The 19,000-nt window shown below is 50.5% G+C and overlaps 1 protein-coding gene across 1 annotated transcript in view; it reads right to left on the bottom strand.

Annotated features, from left to right (window-relative positions):
- The window catches only part of LOC119957859 (spectrin beta chain, non-erythrocytic 4-like), a 225,308-nt gene that overhangs the window by 158,996 nt on the left and 47,312 nt on the right, over positions 1-19,000 (bottom strand). The window contains 4 exon segments of the mRNA XM_038786016.1: positions 1,454-1,612; positions 4,093-4,210; positions 15,285-15,472; positions 18,745-18,857. Of these exon segments, the coding sequence (XP_038641944.1) occupies positions 1,454-1,612; positions 4,093-4,210; positions 15,285-15,472; positions 18,745-18,857 (578 nt within the window).

Below are 19,000 nucleotides of genomic sequence, written 5' to 3'. Positions count from 1 at the left end.
GGCAGAGCCGCGCAACGGCTCACAGATGGAGCCCACAGGGACACAGTAACGTACAGTGTGAGTTATAGTGGTTACACATTCACCACAGGTGGTTAACACTGCTGCCTCACAGCGCCAGAGACCCGGGTTTAATTCCGACCTCGCGTGACTGTCAATGTGCAGGTGAGGTGGGTTGGTCACGATAAATTGCCTTGCTCGTGACAAAACCCCTAGGTGGGGTTACGGCGATAGGGTGGGGGATTGGCCCCCGGTAAGGTGCTCTTTCAGAGGGTCCCTGCAGACTGAATGGGCCAAATGGCCTCCTTCTGCGTTGTAGAGTTTCTATGATTGTGTGAAACTGGCCCTGTGTTCTCTGAGAGTTTTGAAGATTGAGAGGCGATCTCAACCACGCTGGCAAAATATTTGGAAGGAACGGACAGGAGTAGATGCAGGGAAGATGTTTCCTTGGGTGGGGGGTGGGGGGGGGGGGGGGGGGCGTTCTAGAACTGGGGCACAATTACAAAATTATTATTTTGCTGGTAGGGACAGCTGGTTTTCAAAGAGTCGTGCCAGATTGGCTTCAGCAGTCTCGGGATGTGGAATTTTCCGCTCGTTGAAGAGGCCGGAGAGGTCACCCTCAATCTTGCTTTTTGACTTGAACTGTTTTTCACTGAAGAGCCGCGTCAGCTTCTCTTCGATGGAGACGAGGATAAATGTCTTTACCCAGAGGTTGGTGAATCTTTGGAATTCTCCATTTGCAGCGGGCTGTGGAAGCTCAGTCACTGAGTATGGTTTGAAGCAGAGATTGACAGATTTCGGATTGAGGGTTAGGGGATGGTGGTGGATGTAAAAGGCACTTAAGTTTCCGCTCGGCTGTGACCGTATCGAAAGGTGGAGCAGGCTCGATGGGCTGAATGGCCTCCTCCTGTCCCTATATTTTTTTTATTTTTTTTAATTTTTTTTTTAATTAAGGGGCAATTTAGCGTGGCCAATCCACCGAGTTTGCACATTTTTGGATTGTGGGGATGAAACCCACGCAGACACGGGGAGAATGTGCAAACTCCACACGGACAGTGACCCAGAGCCGGGATCGAACCTGGGACCTCGGCGCTGTGAGGCAGCAGTGCTAACCCACTGCGCCACCGTGCTGTCCCTGTCCCTATATTCTTGAACAAATACTCAACGGGGATTTCGTTTTTAAATTTAGAGTACCCAATTAATTTTTTCCAATTAAGGGGCAATTTAGCATGGCCAATCCACCTAACCTGCACATCTTTGGGTTGTGGGGGCGAAACCCACGCAAACACGGGGAGAATGTGCAAACCCCACACGGACAGTGACCCAGAATCGAACCTGGGACCTCGACGCCGTGAGGCAACGGAGCTAACCCACTGTGCCGCCCTGGGGAGTTTTTCTTTCCAGGGCTATGGGGGAAGAGCAGAAGCGAGTGGGTTTAATTGGATAGTTCTCTCACCTGGGAGATCAGGCGCTGATTTTCGTTCAACCAGGTCTCCCGCATCGCAGCCTTGTGATCAAATCGATGGGCTAACTGCTCCAGCTTCTCCTGCCGAATCAGCTCATTCCGCAACGCCACCTCGCGCTCATGCTCCGCCCTCTCCAGTCTCTCCCAGGCCTAAGGAAGAATTAAAACCAAAACAAAAAAAACACAAACAAAGCAGAAATGAGTACAACAAAGAGAACAGAACAAAGAAACGTACAGCACAGGAACAGGCCCTTCTACTTCCAACCCTGTGCCGATCGTGCTGCCCATCTAACCTAAAAGCTTCTACCCTTCCGTATGCCTCTATTCCCATCCTATTCATGTATTTGTCAAGACGCCCCTTAAACGTCACTATCGTCCCTGCTTCCACCATCTCCTCCGGCAGCGAGTTCCAGCACCCACTACCCTCTGTGTAAGAAACTTCTCTCGCACATCTCCTCTAAACTTTGCCCCTCGCACCTTAAACCGATGTCCCCTAGTAATTGACCCCTCCACCCTGGGAAAAAGCTTCTGACTATCCACCCTGTCCATGCCACTGGTGATAAAACTACAGCCTGGAGAGGGGTGAGAGTGACACAGAGTGGCAGAGTGAGAGTGGCAGAGTGGGAGTGACACAGTGAGAGTGACACTGTGAGAGTGACACAGTGAGAGTGACACAGAGTAGCAGTGAGAGTGACACAGTGAGAGTGACACAGTGAGAGTGACACAGTGAGAGTGACACAGTGAGAGTGACACAGAGTGGCAGAGTGAGAGTGACACAGAGTGGCAGAGTGAGGGTGGCCGAGTGGGAGTGACACAGTGAGAGTGACACAGTGAGAGTGACACAGAGTGGCAGAGTGAGAGTGGCAGAGTGGGAGTGACACAGTGAGAGTGACACAGTGAGAGTGACACAGAGTGGCAGAGTGAGAGTGGCAGAGTGGGAGTGACACAGTGAGAGTGACACAGTGAGAGTGACACAGAGTGACAGAGTGAGAGTGGCAGAGTGGGAGTGACACAGTGAGAATGACACAGTGAGAGTGACACAGTGAGAGTGACACAGAGTGGCAGAGTGAGAGTGGCAGAGTGGGAGTGACACAGTGAGAGTGACACAGTGAGAGTGACACAGTGAGAGTGACACAGTGAGAGTGACACAGTGAGAGTGACACAGAGTGAGAGTGGCAGAGTGGGAGTGACACAGTGAGAGTGACACAGTGAGAGTGACACAGAGTGGCAGAGTGAGAGTGGCAGAGTGGGAGTGACACAGTGAGAGTGACACAGTGAGAGTGACACAGAGTGGCAGAGTGAGAGTGGCAGAGTGGGAGTTACACAGTGAGAGTGACACAGTGAGAGTGACACAGAGTGGCAGAGTGAGAGTGGCAGAGCGGGAGTGACACAGTGAGAGTGACGCAGAGTGACACACTTCTCCCAAAGCCTGAGAATCCAGCATCCTGTCCAGCAGACTGTTTTAAACTTTGAGTCTTCTGCTTTGCTTCACGTGCTTAAAGGCACATCCCGATTATTGATCCACGGACCAAAACAAAAGAAAATAAAAGAAATGGGAACAAAGGAAAAAGACGGGAAGGACTCTCACAATCCAGGGGAGGGGGGTCACGTAGTGACATTTTACTGGACTAGTAACACTCTGAGGACCTGGGTTCAATTCCCACCCATGGCAGATGGTGGAAATTTAATTCAATAAAAATCTGGAATGACAAAGCTAATGATAACCATGAAACCATTGCCGTAAAAACCTATTAAATGTGACTCCAGAACAACAGAGATGTGGTTGACTCTGAAATGGTCTGGTAAGCCACTCAAGGGTCTACCCAGTGACAGCCATGAATTAAAAAAAAAACATTAAACGTTGTTTTGGAAACTCTTTTAAACCTTTCGTCAACTTTTGTGCTGTACGAGAAGAAAATGCCGATTGGGTGCCAAGCGGACTCTGATTGGTAGACTGATGGTTGACAGTCAACTGCTGAGCATTGTTCGAAAATTTAAACAAGGCAGCTTGACCCTGATTGGTCACGCCATCGCCCTGCGGAATGAACCAGTGAATGGCTGACAGTTATTGTGTTCAGCTGAGGGCAGCATGGTGGCGCAATGGTTAGCACTGCAGCCTGATGGCGCCGAGGACCCGGATTCGATCACGGCCCTGGATCACTGTCCTTGTGGAGTTTGCACATTCTCCCCGAGTCCACGCGGGTCTCACCTCCACAACCCAAAGATGTGCAGGGTAGATGAATTGGTCAGTCTAAATTACCCCTTAATTGAAAAAATTAAAACTTATGCTGTTCAGCTGAAACAGGTGCAATGCGTGTACATGCTCTTTCTGTCTGCAAAGAACACACGCAGCTTCCAGTACATGCAATTGCGCCACAATGTGAGCCCGACAACCTTAAATTGGTCATCGGTGTGATTTTTAGCGCGCTGAGGGTTATTGAGCCAAAAGTCGTCCAATCGCGAATTCGCAGCCAAATGTTAGCTCCTTGTGAAGGTGAAAAGTTTCAACAAAATGCTCCAGTTCTGTCCAACCAAACAACGATTTGTAGGTAACAGTGACGGGGTCAGTGAACTCCCAGCTTTACCTTGAGGCGCTGATAAAGAATTGGAGGCGGCCAGCGGACACTCACCCTGTTGATGTCAGAGATCAGTTTGCCCTCGTGTGGCAGGTAAAGCTTTTGATTGTTGGCCCGGAGTTTGCTCTGAATGGTGAACAGCAGGACTTCCAGATTCCCCTTCTCCTCGAACCTGAACACACAATGTAACAAACTTACATTTGCATAGCACCTTCAACCACACCCAGCCGCGCAAGGAGATGCTTCAAGTCCGATGCCACAAAAAGACTCGGCCAAAGAGATTTGAAGAAGTGGCTTCAGAGAGGTGAAGGGATGGAAATCCTGAAAATAAAAAATCTCCGCCCTTATTTTTAAACAGTTACCCCCTCGTTCTCGATCCTCCCACAAGAGGAAGCATCTTTTCCACATCAATCCTGGCAATAACCCCTCAAGAGGGCAACATTTAAAGGGACAGCGATAACCCCAGAGGGTTGTGGGGCTCGAGGATACTACAGATAGGGAGGGTGGGGGGGGGGGGGGGGGGGGGGGAGGCCATGGAAGAATTTGAAAAGAAGGATGAGAATGTTAAAATCAGGATGTTGCTTCACTGGGTGCCGGTGTAGATTAGAGAGCGCAGGGGTTGAGAAGAAAATAGAACATAGGACAGTACAGGCCCTTCGGCCCACGATGTTGTGCCGACCATTTATCCTAATCTAAGATCAACCTAACCTACACCCCTTCAATTTGCTGCTGTCCATGTGCCTGGCTAAGAGTCACTCAAATGTCCCTAATGACTCTGACTCCACCACCACTGCTGGCAGTGCATTCCACACACCCACCACTCTCTGTGTAAAGAACCGACCTCTGACATCTCCCCTCTCCCTTCCTCCAAACACCTTAAAATTATGTCCCCTCGTGACGGCCGTTTCCACCCTGGGGAAAAGTCTCTGGCTATCCACTCTATCCATGCCTCTCATCACCTTGTACACCTCTATCAAGTCACCTCTCTGCCTTCTTAGCTCCAGTGAGAAAAGCCCTAGCTCCCTCAACCTTTCTTCATGAGACATGCCCTCCAGTCCAGGCAGCATCCTGGTAAATCTCCTCTGTACCCTCTCCAAAGCATCCACATCCTTCCTATAATGAGGCAACAAAACTGGACACAATATTCCAAGTGTGGTCGAACTAGAGTTTTATAAAGCTGCAGCAAAACCTCGCGGCTCTTAAACTCAATCCCCCTGTTAATGAAAGCCAACACACCATACGCCTTCTTAACAACCCTATCAACCTGGGTGGAGTTAACTACACCTATTACTAAGACAACCTGTACTTAACTTCGGGCACCCGGTTTAGGTCAGGAAACAGTGGCCGCATTTCGATTCTGGATCTCTTGGGTTCGAAGGGGTAACGGTTGCTCAGCTGGGCTCATCCGTATGATACTGGGCGTTGAACTAAAACTTGCTTCTGGTGTTGCTGCAATTGGCGATGGCCATGACCGGGGTACCAAGGCCAAAAGAGAGAGAACATATGGCAAACTCTTCCTTTATACTCGGGTTGGGCGGGGGGGGGGGGGGGGGGGGGTTCCGCGCTCTTTTGGGCGGTCCTTCGATTTGGGCCTTACTAATTGGGTGATCCCTGATCACTCTGTTCGATTCCTTAGCCAATAAGGGGGCGGGGATCTGGATGACCAGGCGTGTCCCAAGCGGTCATTGACCCCGTTGTTTGCGTTTCCCTTGGACAGGGAGTCCTTGTCCTGTTGTAACCTGAACAACCCTCAACACTATCTACAACTCCCCTAACCTTCATGCCATCGGCAAACTTACTAACCCACCCTTCCACTTCCTCATCCAAGTCATTTATAAAAACCACAAAGAGCAGAGGTCCCAGAACAGATCCTTGCAGGACACCACTGGTCAACGATCTCCAGGCGGAATACTTTCCATCCATTGCCACTCGCTGTCTTCTTTCGGCCAGCCAATTCTGCATCCAGACAGCCAAATTTCCCTGTATCCCACGCTCCCCAACTCTCTGAATGAGCCTACCATGGGAAACCTTATCAAATGCCTTACTGAAATCCATATACACCACATCCACTGCCGACCTTCATCAATGTGTCTCGTCACATCCTCAAAGAATTCAATGAAGCTTGTGAGGCATGACCTGCCCCTCACAAAGCCATGCTGACCATCTTTAATCAAACTATGTTTTTCTAAAGAATCATAAATTCTATCTCTCAGAATCATTTCCAATATTTTGCTCACCACAGACGTAAGACTGATGGGTCTGTAATTCCCAGGGATTGCCCTATTCCCTTTCTTGAACAGGGGAACAACATTCGCCTCCCTCCAATCATCCGGTACTACTCCAATGGAGAGTGAGGACGCAAAGATCCTCGCCAACGGTGTAGCAATCTCCTCCCTCACTTCCCATAATAACCTTGGGTATATACCGTCAGGCCCAGGGGACTTATCTATCCTGATGCTTTTCAAAATTTCCAGCACATCATCCTTCTTAATATCAACATGTTCAAGTCTATTAACCTGGTTCACACTGTTCTCATGGGCAACATGGTCCCTCTCTCTAGTGAATACTGAAGCAAAATATTCATTTATCTCCTCCCCCATCTCCTCAGACTCCAGGCACATGTTCCCTCCACTATCCCTGATCGGCCCGGCTCTCACTCTGATCATCCTCTTATTTCTCACATAAGAACAAAGAACAAAGAAAATTACAGTACAGGAACAGGCCCTTCGGCCCTCCTAGCCTGCGCCGATCCAGATCCTTTGTCTAAACCTGTCGCCTATGTTCCAAGGATCTATTTCCCTCTGTTCCCCGCCCGTTCATATATCTGTCTAGATACATCTTAAATGACGCTATTGTGCCCGCCTCTACCACCTCCGCTGGCAAAGCGTTCTAGGCACCCACCACCCTCTGCGTAAAAAACTTTCCACGCACATCTCCCTTAAACTTTCCCCCTCTCACCTTGAAATCGTGACCCCTTGTAATTGACATCCCCACTCTTGGAAAAAGCTTGTTGCTATCCACCCTGTCCATACCTCTCATAATTTTGTAGACCTCAATCAGGTCCCCCTCACAACCTCCGTCTTTCCAACGAAAACAATCCTAATCTACTCGACCTTTCTTCATAGCTAGCACCCTCCATACCAGGCAACATCCTGGTGAACCTCCTCTGCACCCTCTCTAAAGCATCCACATCCTTCTGGTAATGTGGCGACCAGAACTGCACGCAGTATTCCAAATGTGGCCTAACCAAAGTCCTATACAACTGTAACATGACCTGCCGACTCTTGTACTCAATACCCCGTCCGATGAAGGCAAGCATGCTGTATGCCTTCTTGACCACTCTATCGACCTGCGTTGCCACCTTCAGGGTACAATGGACCTGAACTCCCAGATCTCTCTGTACATCAATTTTCCCGAGGACTCTTCCATTGACCGTATAGTCCACTCTTGAATTGGATCTTCCAAAATGCATCACCTCACATTTGCCTGGATTGAACTCCATCTGCCATTTCTCTGCCCAACTCTCCAATCTGTCTATATTTTGCTGTATTCTCTGACAGTCCCCCTCGCTATCTGCTACTCCACCAATCTTAGCATCATCTGCAAATTTGCTAATCAGACCACCTATACCTTCGTCCAGATTATTTATGTATATCACAAACAACAGTGGTCCGAGCATGGATCCCTGTGGAACACCACTCTGTGGAGTCACCCTTCTCCATTTTGAGACACTCCCTTCCACCACTACTCTCTCTGTCTCCTGTTGCCCAGCCAGTTCTTTATCCATCTAGCTAGTACACCCTGAACACCATGCGACTTCACTCTTTCCATCAACCCCAACACCTTACTGAAGTCCATGTATATGACATCTACAGCCCTTCCCTCATCAATTAACTTTGTCACTTCCTCAAAGAATTCTATTAGGTTTGTAAGACATGACCTTCCCTGCACAAAACCATGCTGCCTATCACTGATAAGTCTATTTTCTTCCAAATGTGAATAGATCCTATCCCTCAGTATCTTCTCCAACAGTTTGCCTACCACTGACGTCAAGCTCACAGGTCTATAATTCCCTGGATTATCCCTGCTACCCTTCTTAAACAGAGGGACAACATTAGCAATTCTCCAGTCCTCCGGGACCTCACCCGTGCTCAAGGATGCTGCAAAGATATCTGTTAAGGCCCCAGCTATTTCGGCCCTCACTTCCCTCAGTAACCTGGGATAGATCCCATCCGGACCTGGGGACTTGTCCACCTAAATGTCTTTTAGAATACCCAAAACTTCCCCCTTCCTTATGCCTAGAGTACTTGACCTAGAGTATTTAAACATCCATCCCTAGCCTCAACATCCGTCATGTCCCTCTCCTTGGTGAATACCGATGCAAAGTACTCATTCAGAATCACACCCATTTCCTCTGACTCCACGCATGAATTCCCTCTTTTGTCTTTGAGTGGGCCAATCCTTTCTCTAGTTACCCTCTTGCTCCTTATATACGAATAAAAGGCTTTGGGATTTTCCTTAACCCTGTTAGCCAAAGATATTTCATGACTCCTTATAGCCCTCTTTATTGCGCGTTTGAGATTTATCCTACTTTCCCGATATTCCTCCAAAGCTTCATCAGTTTTAAGTCGCCTAGATCTTATGTATACTTCCTTTTTCATCTTAGATAGTCTCACAATTCCACCCGTCATCCATGATTCCCTAATCTTGCCATTTCTATCCCTCATTTTCAAGGGACATGTCTGTCCTGCACTCCTGTCCTTAAAAGACTCCCACATTTCAAATGTGGATTTACCCTTAAACAGCTGCTCCCAATCCACATTCCCTAGCTCCTGCCGAATTTTGTTATACTTGGCCTTTCCCCAATTTAGCACTCTTCCTTTAGGACCACTCTCGCCTTTGTCCATGAGTATTCTAATACTTACGGAATTGTGATCGCTATTCCCAAAGTAATCACCGACTGAAACTTCAACCACCTGGCCGGGATCATTCCCCGATACCAGGTCCAGTATGGCCCCTTCCCGAGTTGGACTATTTACATACAGCTCTAAAAAATTCTCCTGGATGCTCCTTACAAATTCTGCTCCATCTACACCTCCAACACTACCTGAGTCCCATTCAATGTTGGGGAAGTTAAAATCTCCCATCACAACAACCCTATTGCTCCTACATTTTTCTATAATCTGTCTACATATTTGGGAGGCCTGTAGTAAAGTCCCAACAATGCTACTACACCCTTCCTATTTCTTAGCTCTATCCATATTGCCTCAGTACTCGAATCCTCCACAGTGCCCTCCTTAATAACAGCTGTGATATCATCTCTGACCAGTAATGCAACTCCTCCACCCCTTTTACCTCCCTCTCTATCCCTCCTGATATTTACTTGCCAATCTTGTCCTTCACTCAACCAAGTCTCAGAAATACCAATAACAACATATTCCCAGGTACTAATCCAAGCCCTAAATTTATCTGCCTTACCTGCTACACTTCTCGCATTAAAACAAATGCACCTCAGACCACCTGTCCCTTTGCGTTCATCATTTCTTCCCTTTCTACTCTTCCCCTTAGTCACAATAAGTTTATTATCTAGTACCTTACTGGCTTTAGTTGCTGCCGCTTTACTGACCTCTAACTTCCTAATCTGGTTCCCACCCCCCTACCACATTAGTTTAAAATCTCCCCAACAGTGTTAGCAAAAGCACCCCCTAGGACATTGGTTCCAGTCCTACCCAGGTGTAGACCATCTGATTTGTAATGGTTCCACCGCCCCCAGAACCGGTTCCAATGTCCCAAAAATCTGAACCACTCCCTTCTGCACCATCTCTCAAGCCACGTATTCATTCTGACTATTCTTGAGTTTCTACTCTGACTGTCTCGGCACTGGTAGCAATTCTGAGATTACTACCTTTGAGGTCCTACTTTTTAAACTTATCTCCTAACTCCCTAAATTCTGATTGTAGGACCTCATCCTGTTTTTTACCTATATCGTTGGTGCCTATATGCACCACAACAACTGGCTGTTCACCCTCCCCCTTCAGTATGTCCTGCAGACGATCTGAGACATCCCTGACCCGTGCACCCGGGAGGCAACATACCATTCGGGAGTCTCGTTTTCAACCACAGAAATGTCTGTCTACTCCCCTTACGATTGAAACCCCTATGACTATAGCCCTGCCAGTCTTTTTCCCGCCCTTCTGTGCATCAGAGCCAGCCACGGTGCCATGAGCCTGGCTACTACTGCCTTCCCCTGATGAGTCATCTCCCCCAACAGTATCCAAAACGGTATACCTGTTTTGGAGGGAGATGACCGCAGGGGACACCTGCACTGCCTTCCTGCTCTTTCTCTGTGTTTTGGTCACCCATTCCCTGTCTCCCTCACCAATCCTAATCTGCGGTGTGACCAACTCACTGAAGTGCTCTCCACGCCCTCCTCAGCATCGCGGATGCTCCAAAGTGAGTCCATCCGCAGCTTCAAAGCCGTCATGTGGTCTAACAGGAGCCGCAGCTGGACAAACTTCCAGCTATCGGCCGTGGCATCGGCCATGTCCCTGAACTCCCACATTGAGCATGAGGAGCATAACACGGGATCTCCTGCCATTTTTACCCTTTACCTTAACTGATTACAAATATAATATCAAATAATGAATAAGTGAAAGGAAGAAAGATTTTACTTACCAATCACAATACTTACCAACACACGAAGAGTTAAATTTCTCTCAGCTACTGCTAATTGGAGCACTTTCCTTACCAGCCAATCAGGTCACTGCTTTGCTGTGATGTCACAAATTTATCCCCAAAGACCCTGTGGCCGCTGTTTAAGCAGCTAAGCAGCTCCGCCCACTCCAACAGCTGAATTCCCACCAAAAAGCAAAATAAGTGGAGAACACCTTGGGGTTTTCCCTAATCCTTCCCACCAGGACTTTTTCATGCCCCCTTCTAGCTCTCCTCAGTCCATTTTTGAGTTCCTTCCTGGTTCCCTTGTAACCCTCTGAAGCCGAGTCAGATCCTTGCTTCCTCAACCTTACGTAACCTCCTTCTTCCTCTTGACCAGAAGCACCACTTCTTTTGTTATCCAAGGCTCCTTCACCTCACCATTCCTTCCCCGTCTCAGTGGGACAAAACTATTCAGCACTCGCAGCAAGTGTTCCTTAAACAATCCCCACATTACTGCTGTGCATTTCCCCAAGAACAATTGTTCCCACTTTATGCTCCTCAGCTCCTGTCTAATAGCAGTATAATTTCCCCTCCCCCAATTAAATACCTTCCCATATTGTAAAGGTCAATGAGTTGTGGTCACTGTCACTGAAATGCTCTCCTACCGAGACATCTGACACCTGGCCTGGTTCGTTGCCGAGCACCAAGTCCAATATGGCCTCCCCCCTAGTTGGCCTATCTACATATTGATTCAGGAATCCTTCCTCTACACACCTGACAAAATCTGCTCCATCCAAACCATTTGCACTAAGGCGGTTCCAGTCAATAGTAGGGAAGTTGAAGTCACCCATGACAGCAACTCTGTTACTTCTGCACTTTTCCAAGATCTGCCGCCCAATCTGTTCCTCTACTCTCTGCTGCTATTGGGGGGGGGGGGGGGGGGGGGGGGGGTCTATAGAAAACTCCCAATAAAGTGACTGCTCACTGGAATGTACTGGGAGAACGCGGGTAATGGACTCTTGGGAACACCAATTTATTGAGTCATAGATGTTTACCGCATAGAAACAGTCCCTTTGGCCCAGCGTGTCCATGCCACCCAGTTTCTATCACTAAGCTAGCCCCACTTTCCCGCATTTGGCCCATATCCCTCTATACCCACCCTGCCCATGTGACTGTTTAATTGTTTTTTAAAGGAAAGAATTGTACCCGTCTCTACCACTGCCCCTGGCAGCCCGTTCCAGATGCTCACCACCCTCTGTGTGAAGAAATTTCCCCTCTGGTCCCTTTTGTATCTCTCCCCTCTCACCTTAAACCTCTGCCCTCTAGTTATCGACTCCTCTACCTTTGGGAAATGATGTTGACAATCTACCTTATCGATGCCCCTCATTATTTTATAGACCTCTATAAGTTCACCCCTAAGCCTCCTACACTCCAGGGAAAAAAGTCCCAACCTATCCAGCCTCTCCCTATAACTCAGACCATCAAGTCCCGGGTAGCATCCTAGTAAATCTCTCTTCTGCACTCTTTCTAGTTTAACAATATCCTTCCAATAATAGGGTGACCAGAACTGAACACAGTATTCCATGTGTGGTCTTACCAATGTCTTGCACAACTTCCACAGGAGTTTACGGAGGGCAGAATGTGGGAGACCAGCCGGGAGTGTGCTGTAAACGTCACATCTTTGGGGGGGGGGGGGGGGGGAAAGAAAGGTTTGGATGAGGGTTTCAGCAGCGGGTGAGCTGAGATGGTGGAGGTGATGCCAGAATGGACACAGGCGGAAAGGGGCTGACCCAGTTCTGGTGCAAATACGTGGTCGAAGGGTTAAAACGAGACGCCAAGGGGTCACGAACTCCATGGATTCATCTCGGCCAGGGAGAGGGACGGAGTTGGTCACTGGGGAATGGAGGGTGGGTGGCTTCAATCTTCCAGATATTTAATGTAGGTAGAAAATATATCAGGCCCGAGCCCCACATCACTTCTGCCGATGCACAGGAACAGCCAGAGAGTATATCCCACGATCATCTCCAGCGCAACTCAGCAAACGCACGTTCTACAATCGCTGAGATTGGTGTGGACTCCATTCCTGACCCGGGGAGGGGGGGGGGGACATGCCCCAGGAAGGTAACGGTCCACACAGCCATGGCTCCATGGTCGCACTCTCACCGCTGAAGGTCAACTTACGAACTAGGGACCCTGTACCCATAACCTTGGCGGAAATTGCCTTTGCTGAGGGATTATCTGACCCTCGGGGGGGGCATCACGGGAACAGGTGATCAGGCCTTTGGAATTTGTGGCGTGTTTCCAACAGCGGCTCCACTTTGAAAAGTACCCCATTGTCTGGAAAGCATTCCGGGATGCCCCCAGGAGCTGACGGGCGCCGCAAAAATGCAAATCGGCTGTTATCGGATGCGCCACCTTCCTCATGCGTGGGGCCTGTAGCTGAGGCTCCGTCACACCTTCCCCAGGAGGAGCTAGTCAGCACAGCAGCAGACAACAGCTCCATCAACAACGGCGCAGAGCGCGTTTCCGCGGGAAACTCAATGCTCTTGGGTCTTGCCAAACTCAACCCCGGGTGTCGCTGCCAATGATGGGGGGGGGGGGGGGGGCAAGAGGGCAGTGATATTGCCATTGAACAGGAATCTAGAGGTCCAGAGCAGCAGTTTCCAACCTGTGGACTGGTCCGTGAGAGTACGGCAGGTAGTCCATGAAGAAAAAAAAATACAATTTACATGTACCTCGTACGTACAGAGGTCAACAGCACAGAAAAGGCCCTTCAGCCCATCGCATCGGCGCCGGTCAGAAACAACCACCTCAGTATCATTGATATTACATTATTATTCACAATGTATATGTGTGTGTGCATGATGAGCTATTTGAGATAGCTGCGTTTTTAATAACCGTTGATATATAAGTTTTGACTCCGCGGGTAATGTAAAAAAAATAATGTTTAAAGTGGCCTCCGGACATTGTGGTCCACAAAGGATTTTGATGATGATTTATGGGTCCTCAGAAAGGAAAGGATTAGGGACCGCTGCCCGAGAGAATGTCCTGGGATCTCCGGTGTAAAATTTGAATTCAATAAATAATCTTGGAATGTAAAGTCTAATGACGTTTAATGACTTTAGCACGGTTGCCTCACAGCGCCAGGGACCTGGGTTCGATACCGGCTTTGGGTGACTGTCTGGGCGGAGTCTGCATGTTCTCTCCGTGCCTGCGTGGGTTTCCTCCGGGCGCTCCAGTTTCCTCCCGCAGTCCAAAGGTGTGCAGGTTAGGTGGATTGGCCGTGATAAATTACCCCCTCAGTGTTTAAAGATGTGCAGGTTACGTTACGAGCATAGGGTGGGGTGGGCAGGGGTGTGGACCGAGGTAGGGTGCTCTTTCAGAGGGCCAGTACAGACTCAGTGCGCCAAATGGCCTCCTTCTGCACTGTAGGGATTCGATGATTCCATGAATGCGCTGGGAATATCGGATCTCCCAACAAACCTTGGGAGGAATGAGAGGGTCAGGGGGTCTCATACACACTCTGCACGGTCGGAAGGGGGTCCAGGTTGGAAGTAGGCAACTACTCAAAGACAATAGACGGAGAGCTGGCAGGGGGTTTGGGCGTCAGGGAGCACAAGAGTGTTAGACTTAAATGGAATATAGCACAAGCAGACAAGTTGTAATGTACCATGTGGTGTGTGTCAGACACTGTCTATATACTATTTACATTTGTACCAGGCAATATCCATCTCCAACTCGAGAAGATCTAACCATCACCTTTGACATACAATGGCATTACCATCACTGAATCCCCACTATAAACATCCTAGGATTACTGTTCATCAGAAACTGAACTGGGCCAGCCGACTGAGCCAGCCATATAAATACTGTGACTACAAGAGCAGGTTAGAGGTCGGGAATCCGGCAGCGGACAACTCACCTCCTGACTCCCCAAAGCCTGTCCACCATCTACAACGCAGATGTCAGGAGTGTGATGGACTACTCTCCACTTGCCTGGATGAGCGCAGCTCCAACAACACTCAAGAAGCTCGACGCCATCCAGGGCAAAGCAGCCCCGCTCGATTGTTCCCCCTTCCACAAACATTCACTCCCTCCACCACCGCCCCACAGTGGCAGCCGTGTGCGCCATCTACAAGATGCACGTCAGTAGCTCCTCAAGGTTTCTTAGACACCTTCCAAACCCATGACCTCTACCACCTGGAGGGACAAGAGCAGCAGATACCTGGGGAACACCACCGCTTGCAAGTTCCCCTCCAGGCCACTCACCATCCTGACTTGGAAATATGTCTGCCGTTCCTTCACTGTCGCTGGGTCAAAATTCAGGAACTCCCTCCCTAACAGCACAGTGGGTGTACCTACACCTCAGGGACTGCAGCGGTTCAAGATGGCAACTCGCCTTCTCGAGGGGCAATTCTGGATGGTCAATAAATGCTGGGCCTGGCCTGCGACAGCCACATCCCGTGACCGCGCTCAAAATACCTCCCCTCCCCATTCCTGTTCACCAATATACTCTGTCCACAAACAGTCAGAAACTCTGTGCCGATGACCCGATAGCCAGTGTCTGTATTTTTCCCAGTCTCAGTGCTTACTTTAAAGGTTTCTCCACAGTGCAGTAGGCAGTGAAGGCTTGTAGTTGCTGTTGAACTCCAGTTAATGAGTTTGCAAATCGCTGATTGCTAATAAGAGCGATGGTTTGCTCAATCCATTCGAGCAGTGCAGATGCCAAGGTTTCATATCTCGCGATAATCTGCCCAATCTCTAGAGTTTTGTCCAGGACCTGTCAGAAAGAGAAAGAGTGAGAGCGAGAGAGAGAGAGGTGGACAAATTGCGAGCGAGTACAACAGAGAGAGAGAGATGGAAATGAAGAGAGACAGAGAGAGAAGGCTGGGACGTCCGGTTGTGTTCAAAAACTTTAGGCCCTCTGTTCCTCACCCTCACCAGCCCCCATGCCAACTCAATGCCAACTCACCCACCACACCATGGGCAGCCCTCAGGAGCCATGTGGAGATGAAAAAAATAAACTTGTAAAAAGCTAATACAGCTCTCATTGTGCAGATTTGATACACTATACGGACTCCCATTCATCGAAGCATCAAAGGTTTTAAATCTCCTCAAGTTGTTAATCCATCATAAAAACAAACTTCTGTTGCAATAAACGGAGGCTGAAGGCTGCATTTTTAATTTTAAAGAACAGGGGATTTAAAAAACTTCAGGTGATCACAGTTTTACAGACCTTTTCTGCCTTCAAGAATGTTTACATCTACTCCATCAATGTGTGACTCCCACATGTAGGTTAAGGCCCTCAGCACTGAGTTCAAATAGCCCTGCTGAGTTCAGGAGCGGGATTCCCCGATCTCCGACGCCAAAATCCCGTTCGGCGATCGGCCGGAGAATCCACTTTAACGCTGGAATCGGAGTCGTCGCCGTATTTGCGATGCTCCTCCCCCTCATAAACGGCGTACTCGGGGAGTATGCTGCACCACACCATTAGGACGGCCTCAGGACGTCACCTGAGGCCCTCCCCCGATGCTCCGTCCCCAATGGGTCGAGTCCCCGACCGGGGGGGGGGGGGGGGGGGGGGGGGGGGAAGGGGCAATGTTCGTGGATCTTGCGTGGCGGCTGGGGACTGTGTCCAGCGCCGCCACAGTCGGGGGGGGGGCGTGGGGAGGGATCCGTTCCACTGGCAGTGGGGGCTTCGCGGGGGCTGGGGGGACTGGCGGGGGTGGAGAGGGGGGAGTTACGGGGGGTAGATTTGTGGCCGTCGCCATGTTGTAGGTCGCGGCTGCCACAGGCCGCCGCCGGGCGCATGCGCGGCCGTGGATCCGGCCATTCTGCGGCCGTATCGACAGGTAAATCCGGGGGCTCTAAGCTGCGCGGCTGTTAGCCCCCCGGGCGGAGCTCCAGCGTAAAAGGGGATCCGGCGGGCATAACCGCAGAATCGGAGAATCCAGCCCTAGGTCTCCTTTCTGTGGGTTTCACATTCCTCCCCTTTCCCCGTCAGGCAAAAATGGCATCTGTCGGAAATAGGGACGGAACGTCCACATCCAGCTCCCACCTACTGTCTTCCCAAGTCAGCAAAAACCTGGCTCAGAATGAGAGATAGCAAGGTACAGAGACCGAGAGACACAAAACGGTAGGGATAAAGCGAGAGATGGACGCGTCAAAGCACAAATGGATAGAGGCATCAGCAAGAAGGAAAAATGAGCTAAAACAGAGATAAAGCAGCACATAAAATAGAGACAGAGGGTGACAAACAATTAGAGATACCCAGAGGGACAGTGAGATATAGTGGGAGGCTGGGAGGCAGTGGGAGGCAGTGGGAGACTGTGGGAGGCAGTGGGAGGCTGTGGGAGGCAGTAGGAGGCTATGGGAGGCAGTAGGAGGCTGTGGGAGGCAGTAGGAGGCTGTGGGAGGCTGTGGGAGGCAGTGGGAGGCAGTGGGAGGCTGTGGGAGGCAGTGGGAGGCTGTGGGAGGCAGTGGGAGTCAGTGGGAGGCAGTGGGAGGCAGTAGGAGGCAGTAGGAGGCAGTGGGAGACAGTGGGAGGCTGTGGGAGGCTGTGGGAGGCAGTGGGAGGCAGTGGGAGACTGTGGGAGGCTGTGGGAGGCAGTGGGAGTCAGTGGGAGGCAGTGGGAGGCTGTGGGAGGCAGTGGGAGGCTGTGGGAGGTAGTGGCAGGCAGTGGGAAGCTGTGGGAAGCTGTGGGAGGCAGTGGGAGGCGGCGGCAGGCGGTGGGAGGCGGTGGGAGGTAGTGGGAGACTGTGAGAGGCAGTGGGAGACAGTGGGAGGCAGTGGGAGGGTGGGAGGCAGTGGGAGACTGTGGGAGGCAGTGGGAGACTGTGGGAGGCAGTGGGAGACTGTGAGAGGCAGTGGGAGGCAGAGACAGTGGAAGATGGTGGGTGATAGTTTGGGACAAGGAGCAGATGAGTCACACACGAGAAGTAATGGGGAGGTCAGGAGCATGTGGGGATCACATGTTGATTCTGTGCCAAATATTGTACAATCCCACCCCCTGCCCGATCTCCCAGAGGCTGCCAACCTAACCAGAATGTGGAGATGCCGGCGTTGGACTGGGGTGAGCACAGTAAGAAGTCTTACAACACCAGGTTAAAGTCCAACAGGTTTGTTTCAAACACGAGCTTTCGGAGCGCAGCTCCTTCTTCAGGTGAACCAGAGGCAGTGGGTTGGCTATGGCAAATGAGGAGGGGCTATTTAAAGGAGGCATTGATAGACCCTTCCTGGTCTTCCCAGCAGGAAGCTGATGTGAGAGAACGGGCACAGTAGGCACAGGGAGAGAGGTTATTGGGAAGATCCCTGCGTTATCAGAGAACGGCCTCTAACTGGGATATTGGGTGGCAAAATTTGGCATTGGAAAAGCCGGCCAAAGTTCTTCCCTGTCTGGCCCTGGGATGTTTCCCCGGAGGGTGGGAATGCATCAGTTTCATGCAGATCCACCACTCCCCCTCTCCCCCCCCCACCCCACCCGCACCGCCCCCATCCCCCCGCCACCCCCAACCCCCCACCTACACCCCCACACCCCCACCCCATGGATAATGTAGTGGTGGCTGCTGGTATTGGCAAACAGTCCACGAAGGTTTCCGATGCCAGATATCACAGAATCATTGCGCCCGACAGTTCAGAAGGAGGCCATTCGGCCCATCGAGTCTGCACCCACCCTGTGAAAGAGCACCCTGCCCGGGCCCACTCCCCCACCCTATCCCCGTAACCCCACCTAACTGGCACATCTTTGGAAACTAAGAGGCAAAATTGCCCCTCAGTTAAGCACGGCCAATCCACCTAACCTGCACATCTTTGGACTGTGGGAGGAAACCGGAGCACCCGGAGGAAACCCACGCAGACACGGGGAGGACGTGCGGACTCCGCACAGACAGTCGCCAGAGGCTGGAATCGAACCCGGGCCCCTGCTTCTGTGAGGCAGCACTGTTAACCACTGTGCGGCCGTGGCCTGGACCAGTTCCCAGGCCATCCCTGACCCAGTATCCGGTTCCCACAGCAGCGAAGGAGCCCCTCCCATCCTGAGATGGTTACCTCACCTTCCCGATTCTCTTTCCCTCCACCGCGAGTGCCTTCATCTTGGAGAAGTAATGGTAATAGGACACGACGTAGGTGATGATCGACTTCTCATCGGGGTTCTGCGTGTTGACATCTGCAGGAACAGTTCAAGGTGTTAAAGGTCAGAAAAGCAGAGAAAGGGCCGAGTGCAGTCACCAACATCCATCTGAGAATCATCAGCCTGCCGAATGGACAGAAATGACAACCAGTTTCTTCAGAATTGTAGAAATCCACAGG

This window comes from Scyliorhinus canicula, chromosome 27, assembly GCF_902713615.1.
Source record: "Scyliorhinus canicula chromosome 27, sScyCan1.1, whole genome shotgun sequence".
Taxonomy (NCBI): domain Eukaryota; kingdom Metazoa; phylum Chordata; class Chondrichthyes; order Carcharhiniformes; family Scyliorhinidae; genus Scyliorhinus; species Scyliorhinus canicula.
This window is presented reverse-complemented; position numbering and strand designations above follow the sequence as displayed.